General features: G+C 51.0%; 4 protein-coding genes across 4 annotated transcripts; 1 reads left to right on the top strand and 3 right to left on the bottom strand.

Annotated features, from left to right (window-relative positions):
* Positions 1-3800: 3800 nt before the first annotated feature.
* P168DRAFT_315106 (uncharacterized protein) lies at positions 3801-4984 on the top strand (the record flags this gene model as incomplete). The annotated part of the gene is made up of 4 exons (XM_024839867.1): positions 3801-4004; positions 4090-4187; positions 4253-4359; positions 4422-4984. The coding sequence occupies 4 exons, from the start codon at positions 3801-3803 to the stop codon at positions 4982-4984; spliced, it is 972 nt and encodes a 323-aa protein (XP_024697664.1).
* A 1839-nt stretch (positions 4985-6823) lies between these two features.
* Positions 6824-7686, bottom strand: P168DRAFT_30397 (interferon alpha-inducible IFI6/IFI27 family protein). Its single transcript, XM_024838806.1, has 2 exons — positions 7110-7686; positions 6824-7054 (listed from the first exon to the last, which is right to left on the bottom strand). The coding sequence occupies exons 1-2, from the start codon at positions 7516-7518 to the stop codon at positions 6972-6974; spliced, it is 492 nt and encodes a 163-aa protein (XP_024697663.1). The 5' UTR covers positions 7519-7686; the 3' UTR covers positions 6824-6971.
* A 693-nt stretch (positions 7687-8379) lies between these two features.
* Positions 8380-10492, bottom strand: P168DRAFT_324100 (cytochrome P450). Its single transcript, XM_024840783.1, has 3 exons — positions 9961-10492; positions 9326-9898; positions 8380-9231 (listed from the first exon to the last, which is right to left on the bottom strand). Exons 1-3 carry the CDS (start codon positions 10417-10419, stop codon positions 8482-8484), a joined length of 1782 nt encoding a protein of 593 aa, XP_024697662.1. The 5' UTR covers positions 10420-10492; the 3' UTR covers positions 8380-8481.
* A 2316-nt stretch (positions 10493-12808) lies between these two features.
* Positions 12809-15876, bottom strand: P168DRAFT_324099 (J domain-containing protein). Its single transcript, XM_024840782.1, has 5 exons — positions 15577-15876; positions 15435-15519; positions 15150-15376; positions 13488-15084; positions 12809-13429 (listed from the first exon to the last, which is right to left on the bottom strand). Exons 1-5 carry the CDS (start codon positions 15604-15606, stop codon positions 13272-13274), a joined length of 2097 nt encoding a protein of 698 aa, XP_024697661.1. The 5' UTR covers positions 15607-15876; the 3' UTR covers positions 12809-13271.
* Positions 15877-16697: the final 821 nt, after the last annotated feature.

The following is a 16697-nucleotide window of genomic DNA, read 5'->3' as shown; positions in this document are numbered from 1 at the left end:
CAGAAGCAACCGGCCAGATTTTTTCTTTGGCTGGATATGAGTTAACTTGATGGATGAATTTTTTCTCTTTCTTCTTTTCCCTTTTTTTCTTTTCTTTTTTTTTTTTCACGTCTTAAATTTTTCCCATTCTTCTTCATACCTTTTTGTTTTCTCCCACCATTCCCGGTCTTCTGACTCGGTACTATTGCTCGTGGATTGGGCCTCTGTTTGCTAGATTCGGGATTTGGGCCGGCTCGCAGTCGCAGCGAGTCAGATGGATAGAACCCTCCTTCAGTCCAGTGGAGGGCATGACGTCGGAGTATCCGCACTCCGTATGGGAGATCGACTTGAGATTCGAACCACATCTTTACTGGTCACGGTTCCTTTCAGCCTGTTTCTCTGGTTGGAAGGGTTGTGATGTAAACAAAACATCATTCAACCCTGTTTAAGCCAACTACGGGTCAACAAGTCTTGCCCCACGCCCCGATATCACGGACACAGACACGGTTGTCCCACCTACAAGGCCATGTACATACACTCCATAGCACATACACCCAGACATTCCACTGTCCCACCCTGACCCTCGAGGGGCTCCGTGGTAGGCCGATAGATTATCCAGACTGATCACCGGCATCTAAGCACTAAGCACAAGCACAAGCACCGCTAGCTAGCACTAACCATGAACAATCAACCGCATGCATCAGGACATGCCTATATGCCTGCCTATCAGGTTGTGGTATGGACTGAGTTGGGCCGCACACGGTATTGGCTCTTCTGTCGTTCATTTCACGATGACCCTGGTCTCTTCTCCCCGGGCTGGTTGGGCCACCCTTGCCCCGTTAATATCTACCGGACTCGTTCTTCATCGAGTTTTTATTAGTTTCTCCCCTAGACTAAAGATGAACTGGCTCTGATGTCGTTTATTCCATGCAGCTTCGGCTGGGATACGGTGTCTGTCTCATGAGATTCATATCGAGTCGCTGATCATGAGACTATTGTCTCCTGGATGGAGGGTTAGGGTTGGCTGGATGTAACTTTGAAAGGCTGCAGCGGCTAGAAACAATAAGTATGTTCCAGTCTTGCAGTGGTATTCTCAAGTGCGTGAACGGCGGATGTTGAAATGTCTGGATGTGACAATAGAAAAGAAAAGAAAAAAGTAACTAAGCGGGATGGAAACTGTATGGAGAGAGTCGAAAGTGGGAGGTACCTCAGGCATCCTCATTGGTGCTGCTTTGTTTTCTTCTGCACACCAACTTCATCTTCTCCATCTTCTTCTTTCTTTCCAACATCCACTCATCCATCCGGCTTTCATCCTCTCAACTCAGTCTAGCTTGGTTTCGCCTCATTCTCTTCGTTTTCCTTCGGCTTCTTCCTCTCTTACCCCGTATTCTATCCCAGACTACCTACAGTCCCCTCGCGGACCAAGGAGGAGGGGTCAGTGTGCCCGACGGTGACTGGGCAACTACACCTTGCAAGATGGTTTCAGAAGACAGAATGGCTCACACCTTCATACAAGCATATCAAATAACAACTACATAGTAAGAAAACCAACAAAGTCAGCGAAAGCAAGTCAGAAAGAGACATCATCCCCGGAGTCATCATCCAACTTCCCCGCCCCCCCCTCCCCAAAAGAACGAATGCAAAATTTACTTCATCCCAGCCACACCTCGGACGGGTTCCTGAGTCTGAACCAAAGTAATGATGGTCCATCTGTTTTTCCTTCTCACCCTCCCATCTGCTCTGTCGCGTTGAAGATCCTCTTGCTTCGAGCGCATGATGATCCATGGTGGGGAATCCCAGCAGCACCGACCCCTCCAATTCCCTGCAAGTGGACGGACCTTTTTGCCTGCACGGACGAGTGCCCATGCACCTCTTTTGCATAACTATCCAGGGAGAAAACTTTCAGCGCTGCATGTTCTCAATGAGGGGTAGAGCCCGTCATCATCCCTGTCTTCGCAAGGCTGCTGCTAACGACTGGTAATGCTCCCATCCGGTTATCCCTGCTGAGTTGGAATTCTCGAAATCTATCATCATTTAGGTAATCGTCAGCATCAAAGAAATCGGAACGGAAGCAGACAGAAAAAAAGAAATTAAGGAAAGGGGGAAAGAAAATAAAATGATTCGTCTTGGACGATGGACATGCTCGTGCTAGGAGACACTTTACTTTTCTTCTGTTTTTCTTTTTTTAATTTGGCAACCGGCGTCGCGACAATGGCAATTCTATTACGCAGTAATATTATACACCACTATATGCGCTACGTACCAGGCCATGCTGTACAACCCCTGTGCCCTCTGATCGCAGGCGAATGGGTGGCCCGTGGTTTTAACGCCTGTTGGATGTGTATTGAATCTACCCTTTCGAGGACAGCCACTCCTGTTGCTGTCTGGCAGAACACCTTCAGTTAGGTAATTTCCAACGACCAGACGGCTTGTCCTGGTTGGCCCTTTTGCCACCCCATACATGGCATTTTATTCATTGCAGCCTGGGCGGAACCGTGCTTTGATCCTTTCCCTGCTGTCTCTCTCCGCGCCTGGCGTTCTCATCTTGACGTTCGACCGTCCAAAGAGCGGGGGAAGATGGAAAAAGGAATTAAAATGGCATGATGAAGAAAGTCTTCAGAATCGCGCAGTCGATCCGATCTTGCCGCGGTGATTATCAAAGCACTCCTTCAAGGAGAATTTCTTTTGTCCAGCTCTTCGAAACCCTCCAATCAACAAAACTACGCATCGCTATTAAGTAAGGCGGACATAAGAAAAAAGCGCAAATGAGACGATGACATTGGACCTGCCTCGGTTTTCTGCCTTGGCGCACGGTGGATCCAAGAAGGGACTCACGCTCCTCTACTGCAGATGGTGGGCCAAGTTGTACTGATGATGGTCACTCGTGCGCCAATGATAATTGTGGGATCAACCGATAGGCGCCCAAGGGGCAGGCTGTTAAACAACCTTGGATTTGGCAGCACATACTCTCGAACCTGGATGATCCTTTCCTTCTGACGATGGTAGGTCAATAACAATGACAATAATAAGAATGAGAGAAAATGGAAAAAGAAAAACTCGACTCCACAGGTGCAATCTCGCTTTGAGGCAGGCATGCAGCCCTGGCACCAGGCGACATCTTGCTTTCCCTGACCATGGCACCCCCGGGAGTAACCCTCATATGCTTACCTATTTTGCACTTTGCGGCCCAAATGACCAGGGCCGGGTTATGCTAGTGCCGATGGATTATGCTATGACGCTTTCTTTTGCTCTGACGGCTCGGACCGTCTACGGGCAGAACTAACTACTGGCGAGTCGTGGCCAACAGGTCATCTGTGTTGACAGCCTCGAGCCAAGCTATCTGGTTCGACTGCGGGGCCCCTGGTATACCGTCTAGGCTGCCACAGCCACCGAGGTCTGAGGGATATCGAGCGACCGTACCGATTGATATCGTGACGGATCACAATACACGTCACTGTCGAATCGGCCTATATAAAGTGTCCGTCGAGGTGGGGGCAGAGTAGTGTCGCGCGTACATGCGGGGCCCTTCGGGGTGACAGACAGCCCGTTCTCTGATAAACCTGATATCAAGATGCATGGAGCGAGGGAACCCTCACTCAGCCTCTTCTTTTCTTGACAACACCCGTGCCCCGCTAGCAGTTCTCCAACTATTATTTACTGCCGTCTGCCCCTCCCCCTCCTTTGTTCTTGTTCCCCTGTGACCCCACGCTCGATCTGTCAGGATCTACCCAAACACTCTCTGGTCTTAGGGATCAAGACGACTACTTCGACCTTATTTTTTCATCCCCTACAAGTTACTGCTTCTGGTCGTGATGGATAGAATGTCCCGTCAGCCCAAGCTTCGCCCCAAGTCGTACATCCCGGGCTTCCCAGATGCTATCTATGATCTGTCTGCCGTTCAATCCTTGTCGCAGCTGGAATCCCGCGCGGGGTTAATCGATGACAAGCATGATCAACGCGTCTTTCGGGTCAAGCGCAAGCATGTCCTCAAGGCTTGTGACCGATGTCGCGTGAAAAAGACCAAGGTTGGTTGAGTCGACGCTATTCTTCTTCATGTTTATACAATGTTGTATCGTCTCGCACGACTCGTGCCGGCTGATACTTGGTTAGTGTGATGGGAAACAACCATGCAATCGCTGTTCAGCATACAACCACCCCTGTCTGTTCCGGGAGAGGAAGGCCACGCAAACCAAAGTGTACTCTCGGGGGTGAGTCGATCCGTTTCTCTGCTCACTAGGACTAGGCCTGGGCTAATAGGTGATATCCCATTCAGGTTCGTCGAGATGCTGGAGTCGCACCATTCGCTAGTCGTGAAGGCCCTGCAGAAGCTTTACAAGTTGTGCCTCAACCAAGAAGGATTCCCGGGGAGCCGCTCGTCGAGTCACCCGATGGTTATCCTCTGACCCATGCTATCCTCGACCGTCTGGGTCTGATAAAACAAGCTGAGGAGAGCCACGAGGACGCAGAAGAAGACACGGAAGACCTTCAGTTCTTGCGCCTGCTGTCCACCTCGACAGACTCAAGTGCCGCATCGGATCCGTCCCCCGAGCCTGCAACGCCCCCGGACCCTTCCCCTATCACCAGCAGCCCGGTGACCCTTTCCCCTCGGACCGGAGGTCCCTGGAAATGGGAATTCCCGCCAGTCCCCGCCGGACACGCAGGGCAGTATCAAAGTCTCTCGCAGCCTGGCTTCCAAGGCATCTCTCTGTCGCGCCCCTCTCTTGAGACTGCACACCCTACAAGCGAAGCTAAAATGTCACAACCCGTGGGCCCAGTTCCCAACCCGGACCATCACTACCCATATTATGAAAATGACCACTGTAACGGAGTACCATCCAAGACGTGTTTCGCGCTGCCCGGTGTCTCCGCGGCACCAGGGTTCCGCCCCGCGACGACCGCACCCGGTATGCCGGTTGACATGCTATCGGACTACGCGCTCCCAATGGCAGACCACCAAGCCATGTACCCGACGGTTGCACCCGGCTGGAACTACCCTTGTGGATGACGACGGCTCTTCCAGATCAACACTCGCTCGATTCATATTTGTTTCAAATCCATTCTTCTAGTGTTCGGTTGCATACCCAAGCATTGACAGCTTTTCCATTCGTTGTATTTATGTTCCTCCGCATGCGCTGTATATCGCTTGCATTGTCGAGGTGTTTGCCACCACACATTCCTCCCACTCCCATCTCCGAAGGATGATGATTATCGTATATGATGCTCTCATCATCTGCAATAGCAAGTCAGGACTATCATACCATGCATTCTTTGATCAGATATCTGCCATCTATATATACGCCGAGTCTATACCATCGTCAATGAATTATCATACCATCCAGCGGCCCTTCTTGCCCTGGAGTTGCATCATATACGAGATAAAACCATACGATCGCTAAGGCATACTTAGTAGTATTTACAGTGCTGTTATACTCGCAGATGCGTCACATACGTACTTGCTTTTCTCGCCAGCTCGAAGTCTTTCCCTTTCCGTTTGAGGGCTCACCCCTCGCCGCTTTTTGCTCACTGAGTAGATCTGACCACGCCCTGACCACGCCCTGAGCGGCCTGAGGCGATCATGAGGCGATCATTGAGCAAGGGGTGAGTGCACTGAGTAAGCCAGCCTCAAATAAAACGCACCCCTCTTCATGACCATCTATCTCTCCACGCGTAGTCTACTTTTTTCGAAGTTCATGGCCACTTTGCTCGTGTTTAATAGCCCATTGTGCCTGTGCTCAAGCTTATGGTTGAAAGGACCTGATACTGTTGCTCGGCGTAGCTACCGCAAGGCTAGAGCTTCCTGCAGCAGCGCTCTTTGCCGAAGGCTTGACAGGATAAAGTAGAGAGCCCTTTGTATCAAGACAGCCCAGTATCCCGTCCAGATCATAGACCGTGGAATCTAAAAAGGGTGAGTGTTAGTGGAATTAACATTCGCTGAGGCTAGGGTTAGAATACCTAGGTCAGTGGCCTGAATGTTTATGCCACCGCTCGCTCCATAGACACGCGCTGGACATTGCGGACGGTGATGCAGATGAATCCACCCAAGCAAAGCACCGCTTCATCAACCATTATTGGCTCCCAGAACCTCTCTGAGAACATTTCGACCTAATATCGACCCCCGAGTTTCGAGCTCAAACGCGCCTTGAAAGGCCAAGAACAGTTGGATCTATCAGTAAATCTTGGCTTCGACTCCTACCTTCCAAGACAAGAGAGCAATTCCTCTTGCGTTGAGTTCCTTCAGAGTACCATGGACTGGATGATAACTCTCCTTGAACGCGAAAGAGAAATCAATATAATAGTTCGTGAATAGCTAAATCACATTCTAAGACCCCCGACAAGGGAAGATTTGGAGAGAAATCACACAGGAGCTTCCTTTGTCATAAAGCCTAACAGGTAGAAGATGCATCTGAGCTTTGAGAGAGACAGCAGTAGCTAATAAAAGGTCAGTGAATATTTTGTGGCGGCCATTGAGTACCATCACCAGATAATGGCGTTCTCAGACAAAGAGCCTGCTTGGCCTACTAGATATAAAGATCCCCTGAAAAAAAATGTTTCCCAAGTTAAGGGAAACAATAAAGAAAAGCTTACACAAAAGCCGCTTACTACTTGCAAAGAATATGGAGTCTGCTTCTATCCCAAGAAATAGTAACAATATGTTCACAGAAAGCGGAACAGCAAGAAGAATGATAACACTTATCATATCATGGAACTCTTGAAGGGAGTTGCTACTGCTTATATATGATCCAGAAAGGAAAGTCAAAAAATTGTCTTATTCGAGAAGAGTCACTACATTTTCGTACGTCCCCATAGGCCACAACTACCTTTACTCAAGATCTACCAAATCAACAAGCACCACTTTTCATCGTACTTTGTCACCATAGCAAGCCTCAAGAGCATATCACACCATGAATGATCACGGGCCCCTATTCGATCACCATTCTTGAGGAGCACATAAAGGAGTCAACTGCAAAAGGATATGGGCACTAGTACCATACTCAAGACATGTCAATCCGAAGCATTCTTGCAAATTCTGTGTTTAGAGAGTCATCCGTATCAGAGATCTGTCGCGGACTTTCTTCTTTATTCATGTTAGCCTTGCGCAACATGTAATCAGATAGTCATTGTGGGAATACCGTGATCTTTTGCTTCACTAGAATATTCATTATCATGCTCCCCTGGAATTCTTTTTTTTTTATCAGTCAATTGTGTTCCCATTGCCGCGGATCCCACTATTGCAAGCCCAATATTCGAAACTGTTGTAAATGCCCCCGAAGCAGCGCCTCCCATTGCAGCTCCCTGTAAGGTGGCAAACAGACTCCCAGCTTGGACTGCTCCAAGCGAAGACTGCCATGCTGCAGCAAGAGAAGCCGCAACAGGCCCTGTAGCACTGAAACCAACGGCACCTAAGATTACAGGGCCAGTGATAGGGGCTGCAGCCAGTGCAAGTCCTGTGCTACCAACAGCTAGGGATTTTGGATGTTCTCGAATAACGTTCTGTCCGAAAGAAACCATCGAGGATGCTGATTTTCTTAGATGTTCCATGATAGCTCTGGCCGTGAACCGAGGATATAAATATGTGGGAAGGTTGAAGGGATATGGTATACTAGATAGCAGGGATAGACTAGAATACTAAGTTTGTTATAACTGTGATGGTGCTTAGGTCAAGATTATGTTAACAAGTGAACCAGAAGAATATGGCCATGAAAGAAGAGGCAGGGATGGATAGGTCTTAATAAGAACATCCGTTGCGGGGAAACTGCAGATCATATGACCAGAGTCTTGTAGTCATATTATCGTGCGCATCTGTCGGCCTAAAGCTGAGTGACGCACTCATCATCTAGTTACATAATATACCATCCTTGCGAAATTACTACATAGGGGGTGGAAAGCCGGGATTTCTGTGCCTCTAGTCAAGTGTGCCTAATGACTTAGGATTGGGCCCAAGAGAAAACCTAAAACCTGGGGCAACTCTCACATTCTTCCACTCGGTAGTTATAAGGGAGGCTACTAAGTTGGAAACATGCCATAGACAACCCCCATCACTTCCACGCACTGCATATGTAACCAGATACCCCTTCCTCCACCGTCGCCTGGTTGTGACGGCGGCAGGATTCGAGCCCGCTACTCCTTGTTTATAGACCTGGATTGGGCCCAGAAATATAATTCATAATTAAGAGAAAGTTGTTAGGGGCGGCTTATCGATCGACGAGCTAGCTACGTCTACGTACAAGAAGGGTTATAGTACCACCTTGAGAAGCTATATAAGTCCACTAACATTAATTAGAAACCAGTGAAGAGATAACTCTATAAATATTATAAAGTGATCTAGTGCATATGGGCAGAACACCTCAGGTCGCTATTTCTTTTAAATATATAATATATAAAAATATACATATATTCCTACCCATAGCTGCATATCTAAATACATTTCAAACATACTAATTAAAATTCATCAAAAGTCCTCCCAACAGATATACAAATCGTAACACTCAACGAATAAGCCCCTCAGCAGTCCCCTAGTGCCGTGCTACTAGTCACAGAAGAGTCCGCCTCACGCAAACTCCTCAACCGCAAATAACACTGCCTCGGCTGATGCGTCAACTTATCAACAGCCGCATAAGAATTCACCTTCTCCGGCAACACCCCCAACTCAAAGTCCCAAAGCAACAACACAAACACAATCTTCAGCTCCATGTACGCCATCCGTCGCCCAAAACAGCCCCTCGGCCCCAGTCCGAATGTCAAAAATGGGCCCGCGGTCGAGTCGAACACTTCTTTCCCGGTGTCCGGGTCAGTGGTGAGCCACCGCTCGGGTTTGAACAGATTGGAGTCGGACGGATCCCACACCCCGACACGGCCCTTCGCCTTCTGGCAGCTTTCGCTGCGCTCGTGCTCGGCGATGGATCCTACAGGTGGAGCGTGGAAATCCGGCCCATTGCCCATGAGGAAGACGGTTGTTCCCTTTGGAATGCGGTGGCCTAGTAGGACGACGTCTGTGGTTGTTGTGCGGGAGATGGCGGAGCCGGTGTTGGATTTGCGGATGATTTCTTCCTGCGTGGCGTCGAGGTAGGGGATGTGGGCTTTGGTGATTTCGTCGGCCGTTGGGCGCCGGTTTTCGCGCAGGGCCGTGGAGAAGTTGGTGTGCAGGGCGGAGCGCAGTTTGGTTTGCACTTCTTGGTGGTCGGAGAGGAATTTTAGACCCCAGGTTGCTGTTGTTGAGGTTGTGTCGTGGCCGGCGACGAGGAGGCCGAAGAGCTGTTTCTTGCGTTAGTTTGGATGGGATGTGGATTTGGGGGTGAAGCGTGCTTGTAGATACTGCTCCGGTGGGGGTAGGGGGTGTCAGTCTTACCTCGTCATACATGGTCCGGGTGTCGTAATCAGGTTCGCGGTTCTGCTTCTGCGCGGCGGCAATCTCGCGGCGCAGGATGTCGTCCATGGCGCATCTAGTGGCCGGTTGCTCGCCGTTAGCTTGCTCGACTAGTCGGGCTTTACCGCGGGCGAGCTCCGTCGCGATCATCTCCTCCTTGACGGCTCTGGCGTCGCGCATGGCCTTCGTCATACTAAGAAGCTTGAACGACAGCGCCGGGATGGGCGCGATGAGCGTTTTCTCCAGGCTGTCTGTGAGGGTAAGGATGGCGTCCTGCGCAGCTGGCATCGGCGGCTCCGGGAACGGAACAGCATCGTCCTCATTGGCGGTGAACGAGCCCGGCTGGAGGTTTTTCAGAGAGCGGAGGAGCTGGAGCCGGGCGTGGATAATCCCGTCTTTCAGATCTTGCGGGAATGTGACGCCCCAGATTGCGTCTAGCGCTGCGGCGAAGAAGTCATCGCCTGCGATGAAGGGACGGCCGTGAGCCAGACGCGCCTTTTCAGTCCACAGGTCGAAGAGAGCCGAGAATGATGCGTAGAGCCGTGGTGCGGAGACCTATCGGTGGGTTAGTTTGGGGGCGGTATTTCCAACGCGGTAGCGTGATTCTCCCAACTCACCTCGTTCAGAAACTGCGGCGTCATCAGATCCTGGATCAGCCGTCGATGGCCCTTGAACTCGGGGTTCGTCGATTTCATGGAGATATGATGATCAGGGACCAAGCCGCGGAAGATGTTTCCGAACGTGTCGCTGCGGTCGAACTCTTTCGTGCGTCTCAGCAGGATGTCGTAGCTCTCGCGCGAATCGGAGACTATGACCCATGGCTTTGACAGCGGCTTGATGAACACCTGGAAGATCGGGGTGCCCATCTTCTGGGCCTCCAGCGCGAACCAGCTTAGCTTTTCGCCGGTTTCCCGCGCGTATTGCTTCACCCTGGGCAGGTCGCCCAGGAGCCGGTTGGCCGAGTCCTCGTTGTATGGGATTCCCGGGATTGGGTGAGGTCGGCATTTTCTGTAGGCGATGTAGATGATTAGGGATAACAGGGCGCCTAAGACGGCGCCGGTTGGTAATGATGCCATGGTGCAAAGCTATACAACAGCTCTGGGACCCGGATAGAGAACATTAGAGAGAAGACAGGGGCGGCGCATGTCGAGTCGTCCCCTCGGGGATGATATATGGCTCTTTTTTTTTTTCTATTTTAATTTCAATTCTAATTTTGATTTTTTTTTTTTTTTTTTTTTTTTTTTTCTTTCCCTTCCCTCAGATAAGCCAAGAACCGGTTTGTCGGATGTCAAAAGGGCATATTAACTAATTGGATGGTTTCACTTCCAATTGGCTTGGATGTGGTTAGCAAGGGAGACTCCATCCGCTGACCCACCGATACAAGAGACCAGTTCCTAACTATCCTTTTCCCCGCATGCGCAGTTTGTCCGACAGCTATCATCCCGAGGGTCAAGGGGGCTTTGGTGTGTTCCCTGAAACAGTTAGAGTCGCGACGATGCCTGTCGATCGGAGGACTAGCTAACACAAGTACGTTCATCCGCCAGGGGGTGGATTAACGGAACTTGAGCAGCGTACACCACGGCAGACTCTGCTAGATCCATAGTGGAAAAGGAACTTGTGTCTAAAAGTCGCATCCTAAGTATCATCCAAGTTGACTGATCCCTTGAAACCGTTCTCCTTGAGGGCAATATCGGAGATATTCGCGTGCAAGTGTTGCCCGGTCGGAGCAATTTCAACCCGCTCCGGACGTTTCGTGGCACCGATCGGCATCAAGGATAGACCCAGACCACACGGCATGACAGGTGGGCTTAGGCCGCCCTGTCTGCGACTGACTGAGACAGTCCTAGACCATCGCGGAGGACATCCCGGCTCGACACTAACAGGCCAAGGGTATGACTATGAACGTGAAAATGAACGTGAAGATGGATATGGACTCATAGTGGGGAGCCACCGCGCAATACTTGCGATAGGCCTGCCATAATGAATACCAAGCAAGCCAACAGAGCTAATGCAGGACGTAAATAAGCCAATATACCACCATTCGTGGATCTGCAACTAACCTAGCTACTCATGCTCATGTGAGTGTCAAACGAGGGTGTAAGGAACGGGATCCTTAGCGGGAGGGAAAGAAAATAACACGTCTGCTTATCCTGAACAGTGGGCCCATTCCAAGCTTCCGGCCCTCCCACCGCTCCGGTCTGTGCGTGGAATAGTACCCATTACTTGGACACTGACAGGGAGGATGCCACCGCATTAGAGCATGAGAGATGTATCCAGTACCGGAAAAACCCCATGGATGCGGGTGGCCGTCGGCCGTCGGCAGCTGGCGGTTGGCAGTTGGCAGTTGGCAGTGATTGTACAACAGATAACAGAGTAACGAGCTTGGGAAAACCGGGACTGCCAATACATGCTACGTTTCTGAAACTGGTCCAACATTGTTAGGAAAAGATAAAAGGAAAGAGAAATCCCGGAAAGAGAAGGAAAAGAAAGGTGTCTCACACAACCATACAATCATACCCTGCTCCAAGCCGTCCCAGACCTCGTCTGTAAATCAATCGTTGACCACATCCGTCGAGGGATCAGCAAGTGGACACACGCCAACGCCAACCTCGCCCGCATCCGCGTGCCCCGTTCGACCTAGCGACCCAGCCCCGCCGTACCGTCGCAGTCAGTGGACCCAAAGCTCCGGGCCAGCTGCGTATCTCGAGCTCGACTGGACGGGAGTCGAGCCGTAGCGATAGAGGGTGGGGGGATGGGGGGGTGGAGGGAAGCCACTGTCCACTAGGGCCTCGGGCTGGAATCGCTGTCAGACTGCGGTGTATTGACTATCCGCGGGTTTCGACTTCCCTGTCAGACACGCTGTTAGGCGAGCAGCTGGGACCTCGTGGTGTTCACTGCTTGGTGTTGGTTTCCCGGTGATTCCCGTCCGGGTTCTCCATCCGGGTGAGATGCGTTGACGTCTGTCCGAACTAGATTGCCCCTGTGTATGGATGTACCTCTAGTGGTGGACCTGGTGTGTCATTTGATCCTGCGCACTTAGAGTATGGTACTAATAGATGTCTCGTGAATGGTGAGACGGGGGTATGATATGGGAAATGATTTGTTGGCCATTATAGGGACGAATTCTTGACACTGCTGGGTTGGGAGGGGACTCCACCTCCATCGTGTGGGAGATACCCAATCGGTGAGAATGATGGAACTCATGATGTTACTGATAGATTCCACGAAAGATAGGATTTAGAGATGTGGAGAAGAGGGAAGATTCAGACGTGCAGATTCCGAAACGAAAACCATCAGGCACAGTCAGGTGACACACGCGACGCCTTGAAAACACGGCCATTCTTCATGCATGCCTTCGGCGTTATATTTTGATTTTGCCTACATAGGTACTACACCCAGGCAAGTTGAACATCATACCGGGTCTACTCAGAAATAAACAGGTAAGTAATACGAATGCTTCAACATGTCAACTTCAACGCCTGGTCTCAATGCATGATAATCTAACACAAATCAAACCCAAGTTCAAGTTCAAGCAAACAAACCCAAAGAAGCCAATCAAGGTGGTGCCCATGAAAGCGAAGGATTGTCGACCATAGGTAAGGTAGGTAACCCAGTGCTCCTAGGATCACTCGGGCTTTCCACTCCGTCCTTGTCCAGGTAGCCGGTTCCAAGAAGATAATGCTGAAAAACAAAGAAGGAGAAAAGGAAAAGGAAGAGCGAAAGGAGGTGAAGAGGGAAAAGAACAGGCAATCAATCGGCCATTTTCCATCAAAAAAAAATAAAAATAAAAAGCTAGCTAGCTGACTCGCTCATCCATTCCTAGATTATAGGTTGGCTTGGGGTAATTTATAAATGTACAGGACGGTGCTTCCCCTCTTTTCCTGTTCTTCGGTTGTACCTTTCAGATAAATGATTTTCTAGTATTGCTTTAGTCCTCGACGTCAGTCTCGGTGTTGGTATCACTGGTGTCTCCCGCGTCGCCGTCCGTGTCGCTTTCGTCTTCGCTGGAGTCGTCCGACGGCTTGCGCGGCTTCTTCTTGGGGGCTTGACCCGTCTTGAGCGCGTGCATTTGGCCGGCGATGGAGTCTAGAGTCATCAACGTTAGCGTTTGTTAGGTCTAAGTCAGCTGAGAGGAAACACATACCTTCATCAGGCTCGCTAATGTCGTCCTCGTCGTCCAAGGCGGCGGCCTTGGCCGGGTCGTCGATGTGCAGGGTGATGTCCAGCTTCGTGTCGAGTCCGAGGTAGCTGTCACAGAGCATATGCAGGACGAAGTGGAAATCCCCGACCTGCGGAGGCGCCTGAAACTGCATCTTGAGGGTCTGGACGTTGAAAGTGGGCTTGCCAGCCTCGTCAAACAGGGGCTTGTCGAACGTGGTGAAGGTAAACGGAGGCACGGCCATCTTGCCTTGCCGGGCGTCGGCCAGGAAGATGTGCCAGCGCGGGGCGTGGTCGCGAGCCAGATAGGGGGCGTGAGCAAGCGGGGGTTGGATGGCATCCGCCTTCTTATCGGTCTTCTTGCCGTCGGCGGTCTTGGTGGCCTTGTTCTTGGCGGGCTTGCGGCCCATCAGGGCGTCAATGTCATCCTCATCCGGGTCGATGTCTTCCAGATCCAGGGGGTTGACCGCAGGGGCGTTGCTGTAGCCGGGAGGGACGAACCGCGCCTTGACAACCAACTGGACCAGACTGCTGGGAGTGATGACCTTCTCGCCCATGACCTTGAAGAAGGCCTTAGACACGTCGAGAACCGGGAGTTGCTTGGCCACCTGGATGGCGCTCGTATATTCCTTGTCGGACAGGAGACCCGCCCCGACGGTGAGGCTGCGCCGTTTGTCCTCGGGCATGTCCATGTATCTTTGCACGGTAGTATGGCTCTTAGCGTCGGCGCCCTCGACGGACTTGACAACAGCGTCGGTGAAGTGGGGCAGTTGCAGGAGCGGCGATGAACCGGGGGCCACGGCTTGGATCAACTCCTGCGACGTGTGGAAAGCGCTCAGGATGGGGCGCAGGTTGCCAAACCCGAGCGAGATGGCCGTGAAGGAATCGTTGAGAGATAGGGCAATGGGGGCGGCCTCAAACTTCTCCCCGTTCAAGACAGTATCTTCCAGGTCAATCCGGCCGAGATAAGCCCACAGCAATGCCAGGGCCTTGCGCCGGCTTGAGTCATCCAATTCTTTGAGGGCTTTGCGGTCCTGAGCCGAGAGAAACTTGTTATCCTCAGCGAGCACCTTCTGTTCCAGCTTGGCTAACCCAGCGTCGCTTTGCGGGCCCTTGAGCATCTCCTTGAATTCATCGCCCGACGACAGGGCCTTGACGATGCCCGGCTCGAGGATGTCCTCCTTGTATTCGCGGAAGATGTTTCCAGCACTGGCGACGAGAACACGCTCCTTGGTGTACCGCTGCGAGCCATACCACCAACGTCCGACGATGTAAGGCAAAAGCACACCCAGCAGAGCTCCGTAAACCAGCAACACATACTTTCCATTCCCCTCGGTGACGATAAGCTTGGGCAGGGCGATTCCGATGCTGAAACTCTGCTTGCCATCGGGATGGCCGAATTGGATGTAGTTATTGCGCACCTCCTCGTCCGTCAGCGCTTTGTATGCCTTGGTGAGTTCCACGAATCGATCATTCAACGTCTCAAGCGTCTCATTCTTGGCAGGGTCCGGTCTGATCTTGTCAGGATGGTAGACGAGCGAGAGACGCTTGTAGTGCCTGGAGATGGCTTTCTCATCGGCGCTCTGTGGGGTATCACGTCAGTGTATGTTCATCAAGAGGATGTAACGTGCAAAAGGCCAGTACTTACCCGCGAAACACCCAAGATGTCATACGGATCCCAGACTTTGTCCACCGTCCGGGCAGTGACAATAATGAGATAGATCATCCACGCGATGGTGGCATAGCCCAGAATCACGGTAACAATGCGCTTTATGCGGCGCTCCTTGCGCAGGCGTTTCCGCTTCTGCGTGTCGATAAGATCGCCATGCTCGGGCGTGAAATCTGACTTTATTCGGGGCGCGGTGTTTTCGAGCTCTGCGCGAAATCAACGTTAGCCGGAGGTGATAGAGTGGGGACAAAAACCGGTACGAACCCTTGCTCGGTTTCAGAAGATTGTATGTAAGAGGGAAAGTGACCAGACCGGCGATGGTCAGGACGAAGAATGGGAAGAATTGCCCCTAGAGAACCATCAGTATGTGCTCGTTGACGCCATGACGAGGGATCTGGGTAGGCACCTTCTCGTCATAGTTGTAGTCCGTCGACATGATGCAATGTATTCAGCAAGAAGACACGGTCGCCCGTGATGGGCAGAAGTGATGGCGAACAAGGAACCAGGACCTGTTCGGCACAACAATGTGTAACAAGACCGAGTTTAGTTCCTGACCGGACAGGCGAGGATCACGGTACAAAGGAAACAGGAACAGGAACAGATTAAGTCAGGGTCCCCAGAAGCATGTCCTCTTGGAGTCAGTCAAGTTCCTTGAGGGGAGAGTCGGTTTCTAATATCAATGGAGGGAGGAAGAGAGAGTGACAAGTGAACAAACATCACGTCCGAGAGTTATCGCCGCATCGGCCTTGGACTCTTGTGATCGACCGTGTCCTTTACGGGTCCTCCTGGTGTTCACCGCCTTCCTGTTTGGGATGCTGAGGTCAGACGCCCGCTCTTTCAGGCCACCTACGCAACCGCAGGGCTTTTTTCTCTTAATAGTTACTTCTAACTCCACTACTGGCTAGACAGTGTATTGATCTCTTCAGATATGATGGAGTGGGTGTCTTTTATTGCCTTTAATATTCTAGACTGACTATACTTAATTTATACTAGCGCTTTTTTGGTGCGTTGTAGTTATCCGGCACTTTTATATACTTAGTATGCATACTGAAAAAATAGAAAATATATTCAGCTAGAGATATATCTACAGGTCTTCCATTCCTCACATTCATCAACACGTGGGGTGGTGTTGCAACATGCGCCAGTGGCCTATGCCAGTCAGCCTTCTCTTAGGTGTAGATTGTATAATTACTGCCTACACCCGTCCCATCTTGATTAGATCTGTGGGTTTCAAGCTTCTCTCTCAGGTATAGATTGAACTCTTACCTCCTGTACTCATCCCATACCAGTTGGTCATGTATATCTCAAGCTTCCTTTTCCGGCGGTCTCTCTCAGGTGTAGTTTGATCACTTACTACATCCTATGTCCGTCCCATCTCAGTCCGTCGTGTTTTCTCAAGGCACGCCAATCTCATGAAACCCTTCTATTCTCATACCTGTCTGTCTTTTCTCAACTGGAGCATCACGCGGGACATATTGAACCTCATTTGAAGGCACTGCCGCTGCATAGGGTGATGAACACCAAGGC

The sequence above is a fragment of the Aspergillus campestris genome (genome assembly GCF_002847485.1).
Source record: "Aspergillus campestris IBT 28561 chromosome Unknown P168scaffold_1, whole genome shotgun sequence".
Classification (NCBI taxonomy): domain Eukaryota; kingdom Fungi; phylum Ascomycota; class Eurotiomycetes; order Eurotiales; family Aspergillaceae; genus Aspergillus; species Aspergillus campestris.
Note: the sequence above shows the minus strand (reverse complement) of the source record. Positions and strands in the feature narration are given on the sequence as shown.